This window comes from Narcine bancroftii, chromosome 5, assembly GCF_036971445.1.
Source record: "Narcine bancroftii isolate sNarBan1 chromosome 5, sNarBan1.hap1, whole genome shotgun sequence".
Taxonomy (NCBI): Eukaryota; Metazoa; Chordata; class Chondrichthyes; order Torpediniformes; family Narcinidae; genus Narcine; species Narcine bancroftii.
The window spans coordinates 245,284,956-245,311,649 of NC_091473.1; the positions used below are offsets into that span (position 1 = coordinate 245,284,956).

The 26,694-nt window shown below is 45.3% G+C and overlaps 1 protein-coding gene, 1 long non-coding RNA gene and 1 pseudogene across 2 annotated transcripts in view; 1 reads left to right on the plus strand and 2 right to left on the minus strand.

The window, feature by feature from the left end:
• The window catches only part of capza1b (capping actin protein of muscle Z-line subunit alpha 1b), a 38,262-nt gene extending 34,686 nt beyond the window's left edge, over positions 1-3,576 (minus strand). The window contains exon 1 of the mRNA XM_069941942.1: positions 3,474-3,576. Coding sequence (XP_069798043.1) covers positions 3,474-3,512 — 39 coding nt within the window. The 5' untranslated portion in view covers positions 3,513-3,576. The remainder of the gene's footprint in view (positions 1-3,473) is intronic.
• A 2,624-nt stretch (positions 3,577-6,200) lies between these two features.
• LOC138765134 (uncharacterized) lies at positions 6,201-11,582 on the minus strand. Its single transcript, XR_011358490.1, has 2 exons — positions 11,540-11,582; positions 6,201-8,506 (listed from the first exon to the last, which is right to left on the minus strand). It is a non-coding gene; the product is annotated as an uncharacterized lncRNA (long non-coding RNA).
• Positions 11,583-11,643: 61 nt separating this feature from the next.
• Positions 11,644-26,694, plus strand: part of LOC138765136 (suppressor of tumorigenicity 7 protein homolog) — a 128,531-nt pseudogene continuing 113,480 nt past the window's right edge.

Genomic DNA, 26,694 nt, shown 5'->3' on the forward strand with positions numbered 1-26,694 from the left:
CAATTGTTTCCACATACAATTAATTTATATGAAAGTATATTCAAAATCAAACTGTTGAAGAACAGTTACTTCAGCAAATAGAAAGCAAGCCCACAAAAGGTGCACCTGCAGGGAGCCTTAATTTCTTAAGTGCTAAAATTTAATTCCAATGGAACGCAATCAGAGGTCTGCTGCTCACTGTTAAAAGCAGAAGTAAATGGATCTATATCACTGTACCCCTCACCAACATTAGTTTACAGCTTTCAGTGTTGTGAGTTCATTTCACAATACAAGGAAGTTTATACTTGAATAGTTTGAGATAACTAAAAGAAATTAGTCATCACTCTGCAAGGTTCTGAGCTAACAAGTTGCTGTTTTATAGAAAAGTATTCCAGGTGCATCTTATGAAGCCACATCACGTGAACATTATTGAGGGAAAAGAAATGACAGCTAAAAATTACAATCAAATTAAATCTCCCTGTGCTGTCTTCAATGGTACTCATATTATATCTTTACTTTATCAATAACAAGTCGACATCAGGCATCATAAAGTATGCAAATTGGAAAATATTATTTTAAGTAACAGGATATTGGCAGGAGGAACAGGTGTGGGGAAATAATTACTTATTTTGGTTTTCCAAAACTACACATGGGCTTTTTCACAGTTATATCCCAGCAATTGAGTGCCACAGAGAAGCTTGATCACCTTGTTCTATCCCCTGGCTATATGTGAGCAATATATGTGTAATTGCCTATCTATACAAGAACTACACAATGTGCATTGCCTCCTGCCTGTGCAAGAGTAAAATCTGAAGCGACTCTGTCCTGAATGCAAGCAAGTGTATGTGCTCTTGCATTCAAGAAGCATGTGCATGGTGTCCCAGGCTAAATGTCCAATGATGCCACCATGAATGTGAACTATGGTGCGCACTGATTATGACCAACAAACATGCTATGCCCCCAGAGAACAAGCAATATATGTACACTACTCCTGGCTGGTTAGGAACGGTGTGAGCGGCACACATCCTGCGTGAATGCAAGAAAGAAGTCACTGGCTGAGTGTGAGCAGCATGTATCCTGCCTGAATGGAAGAAATAAGTTTTTGGCTGAGTGTAACTTGAGCGCATTTAGTCATAGGCAAGACAGCACTCGTTGTCTTAAACCAAATAGAACAGAAGCTGTAGAGGTAGGTGGAAGTGAAGTAGCATAACCTGTCAGTGCAAATCGAGTGTGAACAGTGTTCAATGACCCCCAAGCTGAATATCTACCATCTCCAGACCAACGATAGGCACTGTCCCCAGGCTGATTGTGAACATTGAGCATGCACTGACCTGAATTCAGTGGGAGCAAGTCAAGTCAAATTTGTCATCTGATTACAGTGCAAAGACACACAAATGCTAAAGAAACTCAGCAGGGCAAACAGTGCCTTTATGTAGCAAAGGTAGAGATACATCACCAACGTTTCAGGCTTGAGCCCTTCATCAAGATGGGAACATTAGTGATGTATCTTTACCTTTGCTACATAAAGGCACTGTTTGCCCTATTGAGTTTCTACAACATTTGTGCATTTTTTCACTTAACCATGGTGTCAACAGAATCCTGTATTTTACCTGATTACGGTGCAAAACCTGCAGACACACAACCAGGGCATAACACATATAGAGACAAACAATACATATGCAAGACAAGTATTCATACATATAAACAAATATTGTTTTGTAAATATGACAGTCTCAGATGGTTAGTGTGAGCAGTTCCTTTGGTTGTTAGCATTCTCACTGTTCATGAGAAGCTGTACCTCACCCTGGTGGTGCTGGCTCTGATATTCCTGTATCTTTCCCATCAAGAGCAGCTGGAAGATGCTATGTGCAGGATGAAAGGGGTCCTCAATGATTTTGAGCCCTCTTCAGTCAACAATCCAGGTAGATCACATCAATTGGGTGGGGGTGAGGGTTGGGGAGGGAGACTCCAGTGATCCTCTCTGCCATTTTTATGGCCCTGTGGATTGACCTCAGATCCATTTCTCTGAAGCAATCATACCACATTGTGAAGCAGCTGACCAGGATGCTCTTCATAGAGCTCCTGTAGAAGGTTGACATAATGGTAGCCAGTAGCCTTGCCCATTTCAGTCTTCTCAGGAAGTGCAGTCACTGTTGCACCTGCCTGAGAAGTGAGATGTTGTATGACCATGTCACTAGTTAACTGAATTCCAAGGAACTTGGTGCTCTCCATTACATGTGCAGCCCAGCCTGACTGCAATAAACAAGTTTGTACAGACTGCTGATCGAGGCCACCAAGTGCATCCTGTCCTTGGACTAAGAAGCAAATGTTTATTGTCACAGCACACACCAGCAACAAGTGTAGTGTCGTCAATGAGTGCGGGTGCACTATCTCTGAGCCTAGTTTGCATTATCCCTGGAATAAGAGAGCAAAGAAGATACTCTATTTTGAGTGTGAATAATGAGTCTGTGTTATCTCTGGGCCGAATACACGCGACATGTACAGTCCCCAGGATGAGAGTGAACTGTTCCTAGTGTGAGCCATGAGTGTGTGCAGTTCCTCAGCCGAGTGTGATTAATGGAACCGACTTACTCCTGGACACAGAGCAAGGAACAAGGGAGCACTCTCCCCAGACCAAGTGCAAACTCCCAATGCAAAGGCACTCAACATGCTAAAATGCACATCACACCACAAATACAATCTCTTCTCTCCCCTCCCATCAGGCAAGGCATAGGAGCACGCAATCACACTCCAACAGACTTAACCCTTGGGAATCAGTGTCCTGGTTTTCGTGGACTTCAACAAGCACATCCACTGTGTCCCCGTTTTCCAGGACTGGTGTTATACCCAACCACCAGCTGGTTTGTACTGCAGTTTACCCCTGGACCCAGTCTGAAGCATATACGATGAAAGGTTAAAAATGCCTGGAGGTCAAAAATAGATCTGTCAGGCTCCTGAATGAACCGCTTCTCTGTACCAATTAATCTATTTTTCCATTATAACTCTATAACTGTGCTGTCGCCCATCCACTTTATACACAAATATTAATTGCACTGTTAAGAGCCCCCTTCTCTCTGTAGTGGGTACAATGTGACAAACTTTAAGGACTACACGCCGTCGAGTGTCCAGCGTATGCAACGAGCATGCCCTGCCCAGAGGTTGAGGACCAGGGAAGTTCTGCTTATAACGGGACAACAGGAAGTTCTGCGAATGGGCTGAAGTTTAAGGCGGAGGTCTCAAGCAGAAAAACCGAAGGAGCAGAGTCCGCGGCGGGTCAGGGGGAAACCTGCCTGAATGCCCGGCCGGGAGGGCACGGCGCCCGGACACCGGCTGCACCGAACCCCGGGCGCGCGGGTGGGATGGGGGAGAGGGGGGGGGGGGGGAAGGGGGGAGGGGACCCTGCTTCTCTCGGGCTCACTTCTCCCGACCACGGACCTCTCGGCACCAGGTGCCTGTCGCTGCAGTGACCCCGCAAGGAAACAGCCAACCCTCACCTTCTCGCTGTCGGACAACTGCTCTTCCGCTTCCGCCATCTTCAATCCAGCCGCTCAGAGCCCGGCGCGCAGCATCCTGGGAGCGACCGTCTTAGTGCCGCCCTGTCGGTCCTCCGGCGGACTGCAGCGCCCCCTCGGGTCGGGGATGACCAACAAACTACAGATTGATCAAGCAGATTTCAGATTTATTATTATCCAAGGCGTCACCTAAAACCCTGAGATTCCTTTTTTTCTGCAGATGAGGCAGAATTACCACTTACTGGCAGTGCAAAAAAAAACCCATACTCAATTGACCCCTAAGAAATGTAAACAAACTACAACACAGAGAGGAAAAATAATCAGTAAAGTGCACAAGAGTCCTTGATTGATTGATTTTGGAATTGAGCACAAGAGTCCTTAAATGAGTCCCTGATTGATTTTGGAATTGAGGAGTCTGATGGTGGAGGGGTAACAGCCTCCTCTACATCAGAGAGACCTTTGCTAAGCACCTTCACTCTGTCTGCATCCATCACAAGGATCTGATCTCCCTGTGGCCAACCTCAATTCCGCGCCCAGCTCCCATGCTCTCATCTGTCCACGGCCTCATGTACTGTCTCACCAAGACCACCCATAAATTGGAGGAACAACACAATTTTCCATCTGGGCACACTCCAACATCTGCTAGCCTCCTCTCTGTTCTCCCTCCCTTCCCTTGGTCTTCTTTTCTCCAGCTCTCCACCCCCCCCCCTCCCTTTCCTCTATATTTACAGGGGAATCCTCCCCTCTCCATTTGCTGGTGTGCTCTCCCTCCCTTATCCACTTATTACCTCCTGCCTATGGTGACCGTGCTCCTCCTCTCCATTATGTTCGGGCACCTGGGCACATTTTATCCATACCTTAATGAAGGATTCAAGTCCAAAACATTGGCTATGCATCTTTATCTTTGCTACATTAGGTACACCGTTTGACCTGCTGAGTTTCTTCAGCATTTTTTTCCTGCAGACTTTCATGTTTTACCTGCAGTCGGTAGTCCAAGCCTTGTGCTACCTATATCTCTTTCCTGATAGCAGCAGCGAGAACAAAACGTGTGCTGGGTGGTGTGGATCCTTGATGATTGGTGCTGTTCTCCAACAGCAGCGTTTCCTATAGATGTTCTCAGTGGTGGGGAGGGTTTTGCCTGTGATGTCCTGGGCTGTGTCCACGACCTTTTGGGGCTTTGATGGCCCCATACCAGACCATGATGCAGCCAATCAGCACACTTTCCAACACACATCTGTAGAAATTTGCCAAGGTTTCCAAGGCCATGCCAAACCTCCGCAAACTCCTGAAGAAGTCAAGGAGTTGATGTACCTTCTGCTCGATACCATTGATGTGTTGGGTCCGAGATAGTGACTCCCAAGAACTTAAATTTGCTCACCCTCTCCATTTTTTTTAATTTTTTTATTTTTCACACCATAAATCACGTTAGCCATGGTATACACTTTTTCTTTTTCACACATATACAGTGACTTTTTCTCCCCCCCCCCTCCTCCCAAGCCACCACCCCCACCCATCCATTTTAGGTATACAATCTAGGTTGCATTAAGCCAGTCTGACAATGTTGTCATTCAACAAAAATACACCAGAAATTCTACTGAGTCCATTCTTTTCTTTTCTTCTCCTTCCATCAACTTAGGCAATGTTTGTTCCCGGTAGGTTTTCGCTATTGTATTTAATGTAAGGCTCCCATACTTGTTCAAATATTTCAATATTATTTCTTAAACTATATGTTATTTTTTCTAATGGAATACATTTATTCATTTCTATATACCATTGTTGTATTTTCAAATTAGCTTCCAATTTCCAGGTTGACATAATACATTTTTTTGCTACGGCTAGGGCTATCTTAACAAATCTTTTTTGTGCATCTACCCTCTCCATTTCTAATGCTCCAGAAGATCACTGGATCGTACACCTCTGGTTTTCCCTTCGTGAATTCAACAGTCAGTTCCTTGGTTTTGGTGACATTGATTGTGAGATTGTTGTGAGTGCACCATTCAGCCAAATTTTCAATCCCTATTGGCAGCGTCTCTGGGTGGAAACGGTCCTTTTTGACATGTCCGCCCTTGGCCTCATCCATTGCTTGAGTGAGGCCAAAGGTGAACTTGCTGGAGGCACAAGAGATTGCAGCTGCTGGAAACTGAGGCAGAGAACAATCTGCTGGAGAAACTCAGATGGTCAGTCAAAGTTCCAGGCCGCAACCTTCTACAAGACTGAGTACTTGCTACCAAACCAAGGCCACACGTAAATGGGAGGAGCAAAACTTAATTTTCCATCTGGGTTCTTTCTAACCGGATGGCATTAACGTTGACTTCTCCCATTTCTGTTAGCCCACTCCCTGCTCTCCCTCTCTTGTCCATCCGTCTCCTTTCCGCCAGCTCTCCACCCCCTTCCCTCTCCATTCACAGATCCATCTCCTCCCGCAGTTTGCTGGTATGCCTTCCTTCCCTTACCTACCTATTACCTTCTGCCTTTGGGTCCGTGCTCCTCCCCTACCCCTCCCTCTGCAGACTTTTTCCATACCTTGATCAAGGGCTCAACCCCAAAACGTTGGTTATCATCCATACCTTTGCTACAGAAAGGACACTGTTTGACCTGCTGAGTTTCTCCAACATTGCATTTTTACTTCAAACACTGTGTCTGCAGACTTTTGTGTTTACACCTCTTTTTCTCCCACTGATGCTGCCCAACATGTTGAGTTCCAAAGGATTTTCTTTTTCCAGAACCAGTATTTATTGTCATGAACATGTCACAAAATTCATTGTTTTGCAGCAAAATCACAATGCAAACATTTCAATACACCACATTTCAAAATAAAAATTGTGCAAAAAAAAGAAAAAGACAAAGTGGGGCAGTGTTTGTGGTTCATTGTTCATACAGGAATCTGATGATAGAGGTGGAAAAGCTTGTCCTTGTGCCGCTGGGTGCTACGTAATGTGTAGTGTATGTACTGATGGCTGGTTGGTGCAATGCACCACTTGTGTGAATGATGGTGTGCTCTCATGGCGGAGAGCATCTTTGAGGAGCAAGATGGTTCAGTGTGCCCCATGGGCTGAACAGTTCACACTGTCCATTACCAATGTCGTTTTTCTGAACTTCTACCTCCCCGAATCCTCACTTGCATTTTACCATTGAATTTAAATGATAAAACTGTACAATGAAGATTTTGCTTCCTGAACATTTATGGGTGTAGTTTATGAATTTTGGGCTGCTGATCACAAAAATTGCATTAAAGGACTGGGTCGGTCCTGATTTTTGGATTTTCTAGATTCTCGGGCAGTACTTTTAAAATTCAAATTAAAGGAGAAAAAGGAAGAGATGAACAGGTAAATTTTGATTGTTTAATAATGAGGGCAGTACTTTTAAAATTCAAATTAAAGGAGAAAAAGGAAGAGATGAACAGGTAAATTTTGATTGTTTAATAATGAAGCATTTTTTTTCATACAAAATTCAAAGTACAAATAAATATTTACTTCTTCATTTCAGCAACTTCTGTGCATCCTTGGCACTTACGCATGCATGCATGCGCACAAAAGGGTGCTACGTTAAAAAAGTTTGAGAGTGGGATGGGGTGAATTTGGATCAGCACATACTTCCTAGTTAGGAATCCTCATTAGAATCAATTCTTTATGAACTGCTTTGGGACATCTCGAGGGCAAATTAATAAAACAAGCTTGACTGACTTCATCAACACCCAAATTGCTGACGAAATTCGACGGAAGATGATCGATGTCTCAGGCCAAAACCCTTCATCAAGAAACCAGAGGTTGAGTTTAGCTGGCTGCAATTATTTGCTTACAAAGTGCTTTCAATACTCTCTGATTTACAGAGCTGCAATGGAGAGGTGTCTTTATTTGAGCATTTGTAGGTGTCTCTGAAATCTGGATTCTCAGATGGTCTGGAATTTTGGACTTTTACTTTATCTTGAAAATAGTTAAGTAGTGGAGAGCTTTGGAGGAACAAAGAGTTGGGTGTCCAAGTACAGACATAAAGCCAGAGTTCAGGAGCAGAAAGGCTAATGGGGTGCTGGAATCAAAGTGGGTTGGAATTCAAAGGTGATATCTCAATTATTTACATCCTTTGAATCAAGTTCAGTTCTGTGTGGTGCCCATCAAGAAATATGCCTTTCCTCTCTGAAGTTACAATGCATATTCAGCTGAAATGCACCAGGATTTCTCCAGAATGAGGACGAGGCAGGAATTTATTTCTTGAGATATGTTGAGTGATCATATATTTTTTTATATATTGCTCGTCCTTTGATTCAAAGAAAACACGTTGTTGTGCAGTTCATCTGTGGGCACGAAGGTGACTGCAGTCCCAGTCTGGAAGCACAATAGGGGCGCTGGAAATCTATTGTTGTAATAACTGTGCCTGCTGCTCTGTGACACTGTTCATGGTTTTCCATCAGTTTTTTGTCTTCAAAACTGGTGTAGGCTTCATAGCACAGGGCTCACCAGCGATCATGTTGTTGACATTTAAAATCTTAATATGGATTCAAGAAGGATAATAGGACACTGCTATAATTAGAACACTTTTTCCACTATGTTGGAGAAGCCTAAACTTTATTCCCCAGATCAGTGTATTGGTCCAGATTTGCTTACTCCACATGGATTACTGCAAACCCAGAGCAGCGCTCTTTACAGAATTCATGCCTGATTATTCTCTCCTCCGTCACTGTAATTTATTCAGGCAGTAATAAATTTTATTTGAAGACTACCCCCAAAATATATTCAAGCAGCACTGATCATATTCCACTGATCTTAAACATCTCAACCTCTGGGAAGTACAAAAAAATTTATAAGAATTGTAAGAGCTAAAGTCTTTGTTAAAAAATCTTAACATTATAGAACATAGCAGGAGGTCATTCATTTCATTGTCTGATAAAGTCACCAATTAATACAACTCCTCAGCTCTTTCCTGATTGGAAAAGTGTCACTTGTCGCTCAGTTAGTAAGCAGTATTCCAACCCTGCAGTTGACACTCCTCTGCAGAACCAAGGTTGATCCATCATCCATCTACAATTCCAGGTGAGAAAGATTTTAACAGACAAATCCATCATCTCTGACATCAAAGACCATTTCTACTGGAATTTCTCTCAAGACAATGTGTGTCCCAGCAATCCAACCACCTCCAATCATAAGATCAAGTGAGAAATGTTTTTGACCATTTGCAGTTCTATTCCGAACCCCTCGAGTTGAAGCAGTTCATGTTGTAATATTAGACAATATTTAGGTTTATAAGATTCCTTTTTAAAAAAAAAAATTGTCATATAATGTACAGAACACGTAATATGCCTTCTTCCTGCTGTAAGGGATTCAAAGAAATTGGATATACAGGTGCTCCCCTACTTATGATGGACCAACTTACAATTTTTCGAAGTTATGATAGTAAAATAGTGTGAATGTCATTATTTACTTTAATGTAATATGCTAAAGTAAGGTAATCGCAAGCATTGTTTATTTTTTCCAATAAAAATTGATAATTCCTCTAAAGTGGATTTTTTGCAGCCTCCTGGGTCAATCACTTCTTTTTGTTCAGTTGGAAAGCTTGCAGGGGCTGATACAGCACTGTCGGGGGAAGAGCAAGCAGTGGGATCAGTGTGTGGAATGATTAAGGGCCGTGGGGAGAAAGCGGGGCAGTGAGATCAGTGTTGGGAATGATTAAGGGCTGTGGGGAGAGAGCGGGGCAGTGGGATCAGTGTGTGGAATGATTAAGGGCTGTGGGGAGAGATCAGGGCAGTGAGATCAGTGGTGGGAATGATTAAGGGCTGTGGGGAGAGAGCGGGGCAGTGAGATCAGTGTTGGGAATGATTAAGGGCTGTGGGGAGGGAGCGGGCAGTGAGATCAGTGTTGGGAATGATTAAGGGCTGTGGGGAGAGAGCGGGGCAGTGAGATCAGTGTTGGGAATGATTAAGGGCTGTGGGGAGGGAGCGGGCAGTGAGATCAGTGTTGGGAATAATTAAGGGCTGTGGGGAGAGAGCGGGGCAGTGAGATCACTGTTGGGAATGATTAAGGGCTGTGGGGAGAGAGCGGGGCAGTGGGATCAGTGTGTGGAATGATTAAGGGCTGTGGGGAGAGATCAGGGCAGTGAGATCAGTGGTGGGAATGATTAAGGGCTGTGGGGAGGGAGCGGGCAGTGAGATCAGTGGTGGGAATGATTAAGGGCTGTGGGGAGGGAGCGGGGCAGTGAGATCAGTGTTGGGAATAATTAAGGGCTGTGGGGAGAGAGCGGGGCTCCCTCCCCCCACAGTCCTGCATCAGGGTTTCCACACTGATCCCACGGTCCTAGAACCTTGTATTAGTATCCACACCGGCAAATAAAAAGTGTACAGGTAGACTCGTTTCCCATATACATAAGACGGTGCTCACTCAGCATCCACCCGATTTCACTGGACGTTAAGAGGGACTATCCGGGGTTTCAGGCGTCCGCTGGAACATATCCCCCCCCCCCCCCGGATGAGTACCCTGGCCTGCTGCGTTTCTCTAGCATTCTGCTTTTACTTCAATCACAGGCTCAATCTGCTTTTTTGGAGGAGGGGCTCAGGCCTGAAAGGCCAGTAATGTATCTTGACCTCCTGTGGACGCTGCGAGACCGGCTGAGTTTGCAGATGTTCTCATTTCGCCACCTGAACCAGGACTACGGTTTTCTAACTCCAGTTCCTGACGGAAATGGCACAAAAGGCCACAGTGGAATGTGTTCCCCCCCTCTCCCCCCCCTCCCTCCCCTCCCCCCCTTCCCCTCTCCCCCCTTCCCCTCTCCCCCCCCTCCCTCCCCTCCCCCCCTTCCCCTCTCCCCCCCCCTCCCTCCCCTCCCCCCTTCCCCTCTCCCCCCCCCCTCCTCCCCTCCCCCCTTCCCCTCTCTCCCCCCTTCCTCCCCTTCCCCTCTTCCCTCTCCCCCCCCCTCCCTCCCCTCCCCCCTTCCCGCTCTCCCCCCCCTTCCCTCCCCTCCCCCTTCCCCTCTCCCCCCCCTCCCTCTCCGCCCCCCCCCCTCCTCCCCCTCCCCCCCTCCCTCCTCCCCTCTCCCCCTCCCTCCCCCCCCCTCCCTCCCCCTCCCCCCCCTCCCTCCCCCTCCCTCCCCTCCCCCCCCCTCCTCCCCTCCCCCCCCCTCCCCCCTTCCCCCACTCCCCCCCTCCCTCCCCTCCCCCCCCCCTCCCTCCCCCTCCCCCCCCTCCCTCCCCTCCCCCCCCCATCCCTCCCCTCCTCCCCTCCCCCTCTACCCCCCCCCCTCCCTCCCCTCCCCCCTCCCCTCTCCCCCCCCCTCCCTCCCCTCCCCCCTTCCCCTCTCCCCCCCTCCCTTCCCCACCCCCCTTCCCCTCTCCCCCCCCCCTCCCCTCCCCCCCCCTCCCTCCCTCCCCCCTTCCCCTCCCCCCCCTCCCTCCCCTCCCCCCCCTCCCTCCCCTCCCCCCCCTCCCTCCCCCCCCCTCCCCCCTTCCCCTCTCCCCCCCCCTCCCTCCCCTCCCCCCCCCCCCTCCCCTCCCCCCCCCTCCTCCCCCCCCTCCTCCCCTCCCCCCTCCCCTCCCCCCCCCCTCCCTCCCCCCTTCCCCTCTCCCCCCCCCTCCCTCACCCTCCCCCCTTCCCCTCTCTCCCCTCCGCTTCCTCCCCTCACCCCCTCCCTCTCCCCCCCCCCCTCCCCTCCCCCCCTTCCCCTCTCCCTCCCCCTCCCCCTCCCTCCCTCCCCCTCCCTCCCCCTCCCCCTTCCCCTCCCCCCCCTCCTCCCCTCCCCCCCCCTCCCCCTCCTCCCCTCTCCCCCCCCCCCCTCTCCCTCCCCTCCCACCCCCTCCCTCCCCTTCCCCCCCCTCCCCTCCCCTCCCCCCCCCCTCCCTCCCCCCATCCCCCCCCCCTCCCTCCCCTCCCCCTTCCCCTCTCCCCCCCCCTCCCTCCCCTCCCCCCTTCCCCTCTCCCCCCCCCTCCCTCCCCTCCCCCTTCCCCTCTCCCCCCCCCTCCCTCCCCTCCCCTTCCCCTCTCCCCCCCCACCCCCCCTCCCCCTCCCCCCCTACTCCCCCTCTCCCTCACCCCCCTCACCCAAAAAAGTCGACCAAGCGGTACAACCTTGCCCAGGGTCCGTCCGGAGCGCACCGCCCGGCGCCGCCGCCCGCCGCCTGGGGGAGGACTCCTCCTGTATCCACACAATCCTTCGGGCCGGCCGGACCAACATGGCGGAGGCTGGTTCGACGGGTTCGTCGAGCGGCTGAAGCGGTGCGTCAGTTGGTCCTGGACCTACCTGTGGGCGCTCTGGTTCGTCCTGGTGCTCGCCTCCTCTACATCCTGCGGGCCCCGCTCAAGCTGCACGACAACCTCAGTGCAGGTAAGCAGCCCACAGCCGCCCGGCCACCGGGCTTGCCCACCCCTCCCGGCAGGGAGCTGGGGGGGGGGGGGCGGGCGCAGGCCCTGATGCGGCCAACGCCTCGCCCACTCTGCTCAGGCTCTGGGGTCAACCTGTCCCCGCGGTCTGGTAGAAGCTGTCACTTCGCATCTGAGACGGAGGCACACGTTGCGATGGGTGTATTCTGCCACACGAATCAGGGCACGTACCGTGATAGGGATCCGGGCAGACCACCGGCCGGCCCAGGCTCACTCAAAGCGACACCCTGTGATCTGGGCACTTGCACCCTCAAGCTGCCAAAGGAATTTGAATGTGCACTGGCACACTTGGATCTGGACAAATGCTGAATCAAATTGGATCAGACTGGGATCTGGGCGTAGACTGTCATTGGAATCTGGACATTTACTGGCAGTCTGTCTTGAGGGGTTTGAGCAGCCACTGGCATTCTGCTGTCACTCACTCATGCTTCTTTGGGATTTGGGCATGTAATGGCTCACCAATTGGAATAAAGCATGATAAATGTCACACCCATATGAAGGCACAAACATGCTGTCAATACAATTTAGACACCTGTCGGACACTCACCCCAATATAGATACAGCTAAAATAAATAGACTCTAACCTCCGGTGATGGAGGATGACTTTCTCATCTTTCACTTCTGTGATTTTTGAGGTTGTTATTGATGCCAAAGTGGACCTGCAGTTTCAGCCACAGGTGGTTGAAAACTTGCCTCTCGCAATGGGGTAGTTTGGGAGGTGATAGCCCTCCCCGCCCCGCCCCTAAATGAATGAGGATTTTGAGGCCTTGCTGAATGCTGCTCCTCTGTTTAACATGGGCAAGAGGTTTCCTTGAATTAGTGGGAATATTACACATTTTCAGGAAGGCTTTGAAATCCTTGAATCATTTTCCTTGATCAATTGCTTGGGCCCAAAACGTCAGTTATATATCTTTACCTCCTATGGACTCTGCAGCATTTCTATGTTTTTACTACAATCACAGCATCTGCATACTTGTGTGTTTCACACCAACTAATCTACTTCCAGCTTCAACACAGCCAGACTGTTTGTTTTAGAGCCTGGTGTTGGACATGCACATAACATAGGCTGCACATTGAAGGCAGATGATGTAATTGCAGAATCATTTGATGGGGATGTTCGCCTGGAAGAGGACAATGATTTTGGTTATTTCGTCCTGCTAATGTGGTTTGAGGATTTTGTGGAGGCAGCGTTAATTGCTAGCTCTCTGTGCTTTGAGATACTTGCTGTAATTCAAAATGTACAGGAGGGCAGAGATCACAGCAGCTTGATAGACTATGAGCTTTGTGCAGGATTTGTAGTAGTCATCTTCCAATACACTTTTCCAAAGACTGTGGTGATGCACCGAAAGGAGTGATGAATTTGGTCATTTATATCTGCCTTCATTGAGACATGGCTCCCAAGATATGGAAGGTGATCTCATCATGGACCTTTATTATTGTAAATGATGATACGCATTGTGGCACATTGGCAGAGGGATATTGTGGATTATAATTGTAATCATTTCTCTGAAATACCTCCGTAAACAAGTGGTCATTGATTTGGAATTTTGCCTCTAAATTTGTGCATAGGCAAGTATTGTCTGCAAACTACAGTTCAATGACAGAAGTTATGGTTCGAGTGCAGAGGTTGAACTTTAATTCCACCCTAGCAGGAAACTTGTTGGGGTTGAGGCGAAGTATCGTGATGTGTAAGATTGAGAAAAACATTGGGGTAATGATGTAATCTTGAACAATGCTCATATCCACCGTTTGAATCTACTGTGGTCCTGTTCGGGAAGGTCACATCACATCATAATGTAAAATAAGATGGAGTTAACTTTCTGTGAGCAGAAAGATTCTCAACAGTTTTGTGATGTATAGTTGTGGATGTTGTCCCTGAATTTCTGCTTAAGTTAATAATTCAATGTGCCTCCCCTCACTGTGGTTCAGAGAGCAGCTCTTCAACTATTAGGATGAAACGGTTGAAGAAAATTCTGCTTTGTCTATCACAGTCCACGTGGACAACCCTTTGTAATTGTCACAGTTGTTTTTGTCTGCTTTCTTAAAGAAGATAAATCACGATGGAAAACTCACACCCCTGCCATGTCCTTCTCTTCTGAGATAGTAAATTTGTGGCTGGAATTTAACTCTGAAAGCTTTTAACTTCAGCTATGATACCACATGTTTCTCGGTAGTTTATTTCTTAGTTGAAATGTGGCCTTTTCTGAATTGTTCTTGATCAACGTGGAAGAGATCCATTCCTAGTCTGCTATGGAATGGAATCAAGGATGAAAACATCAAAAATAGTCATGCTTAAGGAGCTTTTTTAGAAATTTTCTTCCCAGCATCTATTGATTGTCTATCTGTCCTTCATAAATTCACTTCCACTTCAGCTTCAGGTGAATGGTTCCTTTGGTATATGGTTCATTGTTGCCCTTGACTGAACTGAAGACTCCACATGTCATGGTTTTAAACAAGTTGCTGGATGTTCTGTGCTCTTTCCACCCATCATTTCTTCTTTTGGTCATTGATTTTCTGTTGGATTTGTAAAGTTGATTCTGTCCCCTAGAGACATGATGGAGTTTCCAATCTATGTTTGAGGTTAATTAACCTTTGGATCTCCTTGTCATTCTCATGAAACCAGTCTGACACATGAGTAAAGGCATTCACTGACACACTAAAATTAATAAGATGGACACTAAATAACTGCCACAGGGATATGGGGAGGCCCTGGCACACACTTTCAGTGAAAGATGGGACGATAATATTGGCATGCCTGTCAGAGTATTATTGAAGCTCTGGTACAGTGTCACTGGAATATGAATGATCACTGACACATGCATTCACAATAAAAACTCCTTGGAATGTGTGTAGGGACTGGTACACTCTGCTACCAGAAATACAGCCAGGCAACTGTGCACAAAGTCTCTGGATTGTGGACAATCACAGGTTGACAATTTTACTGAAACTGAGGCAGACTAAGAAGTATTGTTAGGGGGATATTAGACATTTTGCATATTTACTGATAAATGGATGTGTACAGCCATTAATATTAAATTTTGGTCCAAGTTCAAGCATCTTGCTTTACATAATTTTTCCTCAGCCATGGGATGACTTTTCTCATCCATTTTCTCTGTTGATACAAGAAAAATTGAAGCACGGAATAACTTAGAGCTTATTTTATTTGAGTTCTTTGCACAAACGATTCAATTTTATATATTGACCTGCAGGAGGTTGACTGTAATGTACTGGGTGTTAAAATATATTGGTCTCTGCAACTCTCCCTCTGTGTTTCCTGTGATTTATATCTTTTAAAAAAAAATCCTTTTGCTGTATACTGATGACCTTTTACACCTTTGGTGTTTACACAATCAGATTTATATAGAGATACTGGAATTTGAGGGAAGAGCATGTGTTCCTTAATCCTTTTATTGTGCTGTCCGTAGAAACTGTTTTTCCTGTGTGTTTTGTACAAAGCATTTCACATTTCTTTCTTGTGCCTTTTAATAAATATCATTTAATAATGGCACCCAGACATGTAGAATGTAAATACACATCAAGGTTTCTTAAGCATCCTGATCTCTTTGACTTAAGTATGATAATTCATCCCTCACCTCAGTTCACTAAGAGAGCAGTGTTGCCTTGGGATTTCATTATTTGTGAACAGAAACTTGTCACATGATAGTACTATTTTGTACCCATGACAAGATGATGGGAGAAAGGTAATTACATGAGACAACAATTTTTTTCAAAAGGTTTGCTTCCTGGAAAAAAAATTGGGCATTATGATAGACAACTTAAAGATGAACAGAAAGATCATTTCAGATTTGGTGCATCACGTAGAAAGTTGGATAGACACTAAATTAACTTTTATGGAATTTAGCATGTTACATTGCATAATGTGCTGGCTCATTGCGTTAGTTCAGCTAACCTAAAAATGTTATTGCCGCTGATTTACTTTTGAACTCAGCATCTGATGCTTCTCGTGTCCGTGTCCAACAATAGTCAGTCAGCATTGTTGGATTCCAATTGCCCTGATACCATTTTTCCATGGTCGCAATGTCCTAGTGAAACTTTCACCATGTCTGTCACTAACTGCACCAAGATCAGCAAAAAATTAATTTTCTTTTTTAAAATTTTTCACACTATGAACCATATTAACCAAAATATACACAAACATTTCCCTCTTGAATATTTACAGTGTCATTTTCTCCCTTTTCGCCTCCCTCCCTCCTTCCCACCCCCCTCCCTACCCACTAAACGTTCAACATATACAATACAATAAACCCATTAAACAATGTCATCACACAATGAAAAAAACAAGAAAATTGTGTCATCTACTTTTACACACTGGGTCAGTTCATTTCGTCTTCTTCTCATTCTATCATTTTAGGGGGTGGAGGTCCGTGGTAGGCCCTCTCTGTTGTGTTCCATGTACGGTTCCCAAATTTGTTCGAATACTGTGACTTTATTTTTTAAATTAAATGTTATTTTTTCCAATGGAATACATTTATTCATTTCTATGCACCATTGCTGTACTCTCAGGCTCTCTTCTGATTTCCAGGTTTGACATTATACATTTTTTTGCTACAGCTAAGGCAATCATCATAAATCTTTTTTGTGCTTCATCCAATTTGAGGCCTAATTCCTTACTTCTTATATTACTTAGAAGAAAGATCTCTGGATTTTTTGGTATGTTGCTTTTTGTGATTTTATTTAATATCTTATTTAGTTCTTCCCAAAACTTTTCCACTTTCTCACATGCCCAAATTGCATGTACTGTTATTCCTGTTTCCTTCTTACAGTGAAAACATCTATCTGATACTGTTGGGTCCCATTTATTTAATTTTTGGGGCGTGATATATAGCCTGTGTAACCAATTATATTGTATCATGCGTAACCTCGTGTTTATTGTATTTCTCATAGTTCTGGAGCATAGCTTTTCCCATTTTTAATTTTTTATCTTTATGTTTAGATCTTGTTCCCACTTTTGTTTGGGTTTACAGCTTATTTCATCGTTCTCTTTCTCTTGCAGCTTGATGTACATGTTTGTTATAAATCTTTTAATTATTATTGTGTCTGTAATCACATATTCAAAGCTGCTTCCTTCTGGTAACCTCAGCCTGCTTCCCAATTTGTCCTTTAAGTAGGTTTTCAGTTGGTGGTATGCAAACATTGCACCGTGAGTTGTACTTCATTTGTTCAAAAGGTAATAAATTATTTCCCGAAAAACAATTTTCTATTCTGTTGATCCCTTTTCTCTCCCATTCTCTGAAGGAAAGGTTATCTATTGTGAAAGGGATTAGTTGATTTTTGTGTCAATAATAATTTTCAAAAAATGAACTTTCAACGACATGCTGCACTTCATGATTTTGTAGGCTTGAAATAGACTTAAAAATGACAGGAAATCATTTTTAATCTAAAAAACGGTAAGCGATACAAAAATTTTAAGGTGATATTTGTGATCTGCAGCCCAAAATCCATAAAATACACCCAAAAGTGTTCAGGAAACAAAATTTTTGTTGTCCAGTGTTATGAATCACTCCAGCAAGTCCAGCTATTACAATAAAACATGTGGACATACGGTAAATTCTTAGGCCTAGCTTAATTGAGTGGGGTGGGAAGATGGGAAGGTGAGAGACACAGAAAAAGACTGGGCTACTGGTAACCACAGTGCTGCAGTTGCACAAATGCAGAGATCATGGGGCTTTGTCAAGGAAAACCTATTATTACATGGAAGCAAGTGTATTATAAATGGAAGTCTTTGAAATTAGTGACTAGTATTGTTAAATTTAGGGGCATTATCTGGAATACTTTCTTCTTAAATGAAGTGAAATGGCCAAATGACCTTTGAATGATGTGGTGGATGCATTAACTAACATGGTGAATGGTGAGGAGAAGCCTCATTCTATCCCTGTTTGGAGGGATGTGAGAGCAGAAATCCAAGAAACAAAGGAAATGTGAAAGAAGCAGAGAGGGAATGCTGCGTATTCTGAAAGAGGAGAACACATCTGATGTTGTGTAGTGGAATGTCTTGCCATCAGAGCAGATGCAGGAGAGACAGAGTGAAAGGGCAGAAAGAGATGTAATCTCGGTAGCTGGTGGGACAGTGTCTTCTGACAATGAGAAGGAGAGATTCAGAAAGAGGAGTGAGGTATCAGAAATGGTCCAAGTGAGAACAGGATGGAAGTTTGTTGCAAAGCTGATGAAACTGACGAGTTCTGCAAGAATTTCAGGTTTATTGTTGGAGTACACACATGATGTCACATGAACCCTAAGATTCTTTTTCATGCGGCTGAGGGAGAATTGCCATTTTTTTTGGTCGTGCGATAAAAAACGACACAACGAACACTAAACAAGTAAAGAAATATAAACAAATTGTGCCATACCGAGAGGAAAAAAATCAATAAATTGCAAAAAGGAGAGATCTTCAATGAGTCCCTGATTGAGTGTATTGTTGAGGAGTCTGATGGTGGAGGGGGAGCACCTGTTCTTGAACCTGGTGGTACAAGTCTCATAGCACCTAAAACTTTTTCTCGATGGTAGAAGTGAGAACAGAATACGTGCTGAGTGGTGTGGATCTTTGATGATTGTCCATATAGATGTACTTGATGATGGGGATAGTCTTGTATATGATGTTCAGATCTGTGTCTACTACCTTTTACAGGGCTTTATAATTAAGGGTATTGGTGTTCCCATAATGCATATCCAGAGGACAGCACCAATCCAGTTGTCAGTGTTGCAGAGAAAGAGCTGGGGTGTGGTTCCAGAGTAGGTTTGGAACACGGACTGCTCCACATAGCCAGGTTTCTCCAATGAACTGTTTTAATTTACTACTTAAGCCCACAAGTTTATTAATCAATGAAAGGTCAGCTAACAAAGTAATTTCACTCCAAGTACAAAGCAGCAGTTGGTCAATAAATGCACTTTTAATTTAGAAAGTACTGAAAATATTCAGCAGATCAGGCAGAATCTTTGAAAAGAGAAGTGGATTTAATATTTCAGATCAGACTCTATCAGAATTGAGAAAAATAAAAATTCAGTTACGAATAAAGCAGAGGAAGTGATGGCAGGACAAAGGGAATATTTGTGATTAGTTAAAACTCAATGCTGGAGAGTCTCAGCAAGTCAAACAGCAAAGATAAAGATATATAACAAGTTTTGGGCATCAAGGTATGAACAAAATGTAGGCAGGCACCTGAATAAAATGGTGGGTAGAGGAGCCCAGTCCCAGAGGCAAGAGGTAACCGGTAGATAAGGGAGGGAGGGCACACCAGCAACAAGGGGTGGGGAGATGAGCCCAGTCCCAGAGGCAAGAGGTAACCAGCAGATAAGGGAGGGAGGGCACACCAGCAACAAGGAATGGGGAGATGGCTTTGTGAATGGAGAGGAAAGGGGTTGGAGAGCTGGAGAAAATAGATGGAGGAGAATGGGCAGTCGGCTTGCAGAAACTAGAGAAGTTGATGTTAATGGCATCCAGTTGGAGAGTGCCCAGATAGAAAATTAGGTGTTATCCAGTTTCTGCTAGCCTACTCTCCATTCTCCCTCTTTTCCCCATCCCTCTATCTAGTTTCCTCCAGCCCTCCACATTGACAGAGTCATCCCTCCCTCCCCCTGTTTGCTGGTGTGCCCTCCATCCCTTATTCACCTATTACCTCCTACCTGTGGGACTGTGCTCCTCCCCCTGTCACCCCCCCCTCATAATTTTGTTTGGGCACCTGCCTACATTTTGTCCATATGTTGAGGGAGGGCTCAAGTCCAAAATATTGGTTATCTATCTTTGCTACATAAAGTACACTGTGTGAGCTGCTGAGTTTCTCCAGCATGGTGTAATTACTTCAATCACGATGTATTCAGACTTTTGTGTTTCACTCTTGTATTTGTGATTAGGTCAGGTTTAGATTGGATAGGTTTGCCGTGAGGATAAGTAGAGCTCGAAGGTTAAAGCTAGCTGTTAAAGTGGTAATATCGACATATGTAAGCTGTTACGAAAGGCAGGGTTTTTTTTCCACAGAAGGTCAGGCTGTGATAATAGACAAAGAAAAATTCTGCCATATTACAGATGGAGGATGTACAATGGAAATGGACAGTTCAGATACAGAGATCAAAAGTGACTTTTCTTGAATCACGTCCAGTTGGTAGATACGGTGTTTTACCTTAAGCTTGGATTGAGTTTTGTAACATTTTAGTGAATGTCAGGCCCTGCTGTTTGTAAAAGCTGTATCGCACATACCAGGAACCACAGAACATCAATATATTTAACCCTTTGGACTCCAACTATTTTTACCCCTTCATAATATATACTCCAGACTGGGTCCATGGGTACACTACAGTACAAACACCAGTATGAAACAACTGGTGGTTGGGTATAAAACCAATCCTGGAAAACAGGAACATGGAGTGTATGCGCTTGTTGGTAGTCCCTGAAATCAAGGACATGGAATCCAAAGGGTTAAATATGGGGATGCACTTTTAAGGAGCAATAGTCACCATTCTTTTGAAAAATAAGGTTGGATAAATGGAATAGAAGGATATATTTCTGACAACCCTAAAGCATCAGCTATTTAAAATAATGTGTCGTGCAATGTGGAGTGTTGGAAAAGTTGGGGACTGACTAAAGATGATTCTTGGACATATGGTTGAAGGTCAGGAGAATGGATCAAGGCAAACAAAGTGTGGTGACAACTTCAGAGAACATTGGTGTATGCTTGCCATGAAAGTGGAGGATTTCACGATAATCCAAACTGGGCTCAATTTCATGTTGTGGCAAGCATTTCAATTGTGTGCTGGGAGATAAAGTTTCAATTGAGATTGGTGGCTTTTAAGATTTGGAACCAGCCTCAGACTTGGCTCAAGCAGGGGTAATTTAAGAGACCACTGGACTATTGTATCAGATAGCGACCAATATATGAACAGAGATTCCCTAAAAGTAGAAGTTTTGGGGAGCAAAGTGATAGGATCTTGCTGACAAACTGGTTATTGGATTTGAAATTGAGCTGAGTATTGAAGGGCATTATGTTTACACTCTGCTGCTAAAGATGATGATGATGAAGCAAAGGTTGAATGAAGTCCAGCAGGATACTTTTATCCTGTAATGCCCAACATTGGCATACATAAGATTTATGTGTCATTCTCAGGTTTTTTTCTGCATATTATTGGCTTTGGTACCCTGAGCTTGATCATGGTTTATCTGAACAATTTGGTGATGTGTTGGCACAATTATCTTTAGGACTGCTGGATCAAATCCTAGGAACTTCAGAAAAATGTAACAATTGCTTTCTATTTTTTAACATTAATTTTAATGTCTTTTGTTTTTAAAACTGATGGAATGAATGTGGGAAGATCTTCTTCTAGTTGACTCTGTAGAGGGATAATGACATCAATTTCAAATTGTCATAGTGAAGAGAAATTTATATTTCCATCAACTATTAAGACTGAATACTTTGCCACAAGGAATTTCGACAAAGACTATAACATTTTTAAAAAAAGATCAAGTTACAGGATTGTGGAGAAAAAGAAGACAACGCAATAACTTTTGGCTCATTTTAGCAAATGGCTTCAAACTCTTTGCACTGTTAACACGTAATTCTGTGGTCTGTTGCACATGTGAAACTATCGACGACTAATTCCAAATGTAGCTGACTTTAGCAGTTTAAGTAAAGCAATCACTACTGGAAAGGAGCCACCGATGAATTAAATAGCAGTTTACACGTATCAAAATTTTCAAGTAGATTGTAATTGTGGGTCTAATTAAAAGGTGATAATCTGTTGTAGATTATCTTTTGGTATGTTATCAGATGGCACATTATCAGTATATCTGTCACAATGATATCTTGAGTGTCGGATCCTACATTATTGTTTGCTGTCAAATGTCTGCCATGAAATTAATAGCTACAAAAGAAGATATTTTTGTAGGAGAATTTTGGCTTTACTCCAAACCGTAACTTTTAATAAAAAAAAATGTGATCAGAATCAGGATTTATTGTCATGAAGAAGTCATGAAATTCAGTGTTTTGTGGCAGCGTCACAGTCCAAACATACATATTATAACCATCTTACGACATTACTATAAAAAATAAAATAATAATAATAAGAGTGAATGAAAAGTCAGCCCGTGTCTTTGGTTCATTGATTATTCAGGAATCTGATGGCAGCGGGGAAGAAGCTGCCCTGTGCCGCTGAGTGCTTGTCTTTAGCCTCCTTTGTTTTTCCCCACCGACGGTATCAGAATGGAGAGGGCATGGCCGGGAAAAGAAAAATTGCAGTAGTAGAGGCTCAGGAGAGCTCCCCATAGTGAGATTTAGGAAAGATGGTAAAAATAGATTAAAAAACCCCACAGAAATCAGCAGAATACAGACCAGGGAGTAAAGAAAATTTAGAAAAATACAAGAAGATGAAAGAAAACAAAAATCAACAAGAGAAGAGGATGAGAAAAACCTGCCTCATGAGAAGGGATCACCGCTTGGCGAGTGGGAGAAGGAACGGCCTGCTGGGACAATGGTGGCACTGATAGAGGCCTGGAACCACCCCCCCACCTCCCCAAGCGAGCAAAGGTCCCCAAGGAGGTTGAGGTTGGACGGTCCCAAGGTGGCAGAATCACAGGGGAGCCATGACGATAGAGTACACCCTCCTTCATCCTTCCACCTTAAAAATAGTAAGGCCGGGAGGGGATAAAAAATTATTTAAATATGCCAGGGATGCAAATGGAATATGTCAAAAGTGGGACTTCCTCCTGGGGCTTAAGGTAATTAGGACTGAGGAAGAAAGTAATAGATTGTGGGGCTGAACATATTGTATATAGTGTGTATGATATGAAAATGAAGGGGATTGATTTTGTGATATATTGTTAAGGTATTGATGTTAAAGTTATTTTAAGAAGTGATAAAGGGAGCTTGGAGGGGGGTGGGAAGAAGCAGAGTAGGAGGCAGATGGGACATTGTCGGTTGACAAGAATGGGGTAGTTGGCACTAGTCACACTGGTGTGGGTCTGGAGAAGGGAAATGAATAGGCAAGATGGAAAGAGAGAGGAGTGGTGGGGTATTGGGGAATATTTAAATTTTTTTCTTTTGTTTTTAGGTTTGTTCATTTTAGCTTCTTTAGTTTGTTTAAGTTTTAGGGTGAACGCTGATACCTGCATAGAAGAGAATTTGGACAAAAGTTAAGTATCAAGGGAAGAGAAGGAGGGGGAGAAAACAAAGGAACGGTCTTTGGGTAATGGATAAAACAGTCAAATTTTTGAGTTTTAACGTAAATGGGTTAATGGGACGATAAAGGGAAAGTGAGTCTTGGCGCATCTTTAGAAAATGCAGGCTGACGTAGTGTTTTTGCATGAGACCCACTTTGTGAAACAAGAACACTCAAAGTTAAAGAGGGGGTGGGTTGGCCAGGTGGCGACATCCTCCTTCAACACCAGAGTCAGGGGAGTGGCTGTCTTGATCGGGAGGAACGTTCAAGTGATGGTCCAAGAGGTGGTTGCCAACTCACTGGGGAGGTTTGTGCTGATGCATTGTCAAATATACTCAGAATCCTGGACAGTCATGAATATATATATGCCCCAAATTTTGATGGCGAAAAATTCATACATGATATATTCTTGAAAGTAGCCGAAGGGTGTGAGAATGTCTTGATTGGAGGGGATTTTAATTTTTGTCTGGATTGATCATGGATAAATTGGCAAAGAAGGTAACAAGGGCCAGGGCAGCTAAGTCCACCCTGACTTTTATGAAGTGGTTTTGAAAGGTCCTGAGGTCAAGTGGCAGATGGGTATTGAGAGCTGCAAGGATGTCAAGTACAGGCCTGATGTTTAAAATCATTGCAATGCATGTTGTGCACCAGAACCATAGACTGATAGATTTGGGAATTGCCTATGACACACATGTCAAACTCTGGCCCGCGATATAATTATATTTGGCCCGCAAGATCATATCAAAAATGTATTAGAGATGGCCCACTGGCCGCCGCACTAGTATAGCGCATGCACAGTAACCACTGTGTCCCAGGGTGAAAGAGAGAGAGAGAAAAATCCTGGTCCTTGAAAAGTAGTGGTGGGTGGTTTTGTAAACACGCTATCGTGTCCCCCCGCCCAACCCCCCCCCCCCCCCCACCGCAGCGCGGCCTGGCCGGTGTCAGGGGAAGCCAAGGCCGCTTCCCAGCGCCCGGAACCCCAATGGCACAGCATTTCTTGGAGCTGCAGATGGAGTCAGTTCGCCGGAGGGAAGATTGGGGCTCCCCGCCGGGCGATGGGGGCGCCGGCCGCCCTGCGCCTACCCACCGGACCAGCGCCGGGTGCCCGGAGTACATGTGGAGAGCGAGGCTGGTCAGGCAGGTAGGGTGGAACCCCCCTGCCAATCTCGGGAGTGGCGTGGGCTGGATTGGGATTAGCCGCGCTCACCTGCTCTTCCACCGCTGACCGGGATCCCAGCGTGGTCCTGAGCGCGGAGTCTGCCCTGGAAATGTCCTGGGACACCAGCACGGAAAGAAGGGCAGGGTCCGTAGAACATTACAGATCAGAAACAGGCCGTTCGGCCCTTTGACTCTACCTCGTGAAAACCCAACACTGGAGAAACTCAGCAGGTTAAACCGTATCCTTTATCCAGCAGAGAGGTACCTGACAATGTTTGGCCCTTGATCCCCCTCATCAATGTATGAGCGAAAGTCTGTGGTTCTCGTAAAAACACCAGAAGAGAGAAACTCAGCAGGTCAAAGGGGGTCCGGGAGAAACTCAGCAGGTCAAAGGGGGATCCAGGAGAAACTCAGCAGGTCAAAGGGGGGTCCGAAAGAAACTCAGAAGGTCAAGGGAGAGGGGTCCGGGAGAAACTCAGAAGGTCAAGGGGAGGGGGTCCGGCAGAAACTCAGCAGGTCAAGGGGGGTCCGGGAGAAACTCAGCAGGTCAAGGGGGGTCCGGGAGAAACTCAGCAGGTCAAGGGGGGTCCGGGAGAAACTCAGCAGGTCAACGGGGTCTGGCAGAAACTCAGGGGGGGGCCTGACCTCGCCAGGACCGTTGCCCACTCCCCCTCCCTGCCGCAGGCCGACCCGCGACTCAAGGTGACGGGGCCGCTGATCCGCCGAGATGCCGCCCTGCAGTGAGAGCCGATGCCCCCACACTGTCGTTGTCCAACCCGATCGCCCGCAAACCCCGCCCTCCCGCACACAGGCCTGAGTAAGGATTATGAACTTTAATCTCAGGATAAAACGATCTTCCAATCGTTTCATGTCACAGTGATAAATATATTTCTGGTTAAAAATGGTCCTGCACCTGGATACAAGCTCATTAGGCATAAAACTTGAAAAGTGTGTCAATCAAAGGATATCTGTACCAATGGAAAAAGGGCATGGCAAATAACCCTGCTAGAGTTCATGCCCACAATCAGTCACCCATTGGATTGTTTCAGGAATCATGTTATTCTCCCACATTCTCAATAGCCCTCAGATTTTACGATTCGACAGCACACTAGCAACATTTGACAAATCCTCTATAGAGAAATATTATTTATTGAATATTTTATTTCTCATTTGTTAATGCTTCTGGAAAGAGTTTATCCAAAACTATTATTAAACATTTATTTTAATAAGAAAAAGTTTAACATTACACATGTTGAAAGAAGAGAAAACATGCAGATGTAGTTGAAAATTTTCAATAAATATTTAGTTCGGCCGTCGACTTAGTCCAAGTTTGTAATTTTGGCCCTCCGTGAATTTGAGTTTGACACCCCTGCCCTATGATAATCTCCCCAGTCTTGTTGCCTTCAATGCTGTTAAAGGCATAATCGCTGGCCCTGATTGAAGTCTTTGGAGGGTGGAGATTTACTGGAACAGTACCTCAGCTGAGGGACTTCAGATATTTTCAGAGAGAGAGAGATCCTTTTTGGAGCAGAGAATGTGATCAGGAGATTTAATAGAGAAGCTCCCAAATGAAGAGATTTGGACAATTAGGTAAGCAACTGTATTCTAGGGCCTCTCTAAACGTACCTTGAATCTTGGATACAGCATTTAAGAGCAGTTCCAAACAGCATGAGCTCTTCTCGTCGCTCGACCACCAGCACAAAGTGGCAACAGACACACAGTGACTGTGGCTCCAGCGTCCCTTCCACCCACTTCAGCGAGTCGCGTCACGGACACCCTCCACTGTCGGTGTTTCCTATCTGTTCCAGATAAGGCTTCTCCTTCCGCGTCTCGGGCTCGGTCGGACCCTCCTCCTTCTCGACCAGCGCGGAACGGCGGAGAAGGCATCGTCCCTTACTCCCTCCTCCCCCCCCCCCCCACCCCTTTGAGTCTTGATCCAGTCTCCCTCTGGGTTTGTTCTTTAAAGCTGGCACTGCTAATTCAGCCGTCAGCCTGCGTGAAAGACCTGGAGGCTCCTGTGGCACCGAAAGAAGGTGTAATTGCATAAGCGCGATCCCCCTCCCCTCTCTCTCTCTTTCTCTCCCCCTTGGCTGTAGCTTCCGGCCCTGATGGTTGTTGGTGAGTGGAAGGCGTCCCCGATCCAGACATGCTCAACGCTGATTCTTCCTGTATGTATTGGCCCCGTTGAAGACGGAGCATTTCACATGATTATGAGGTTTATCTTTGTACAAATATCGAGTGGAGGATATTTTTGTTTTGCACCCTTGATCTGTACGGACTGGTGTCCGCTGAAAATCGTCTTGGTTGTAGCTCGTCGACCTAGAGACTGGAAAAATGTGCAAGCCATGTGCTTACCTTTTACACTGCTCTGACTCAGTGCCTTGCACTCAAAAGTCTCTCCATCGGGGGGGGGGGGGGGTGGATAGGGGACTCGTCGACCTAGAGACTGGAAAAATGTGCAAGCCATGTGCTTACCTTTTACACTGCTCTGATTCAGTGTCTTGCACTCAAAAGTCTCTCCA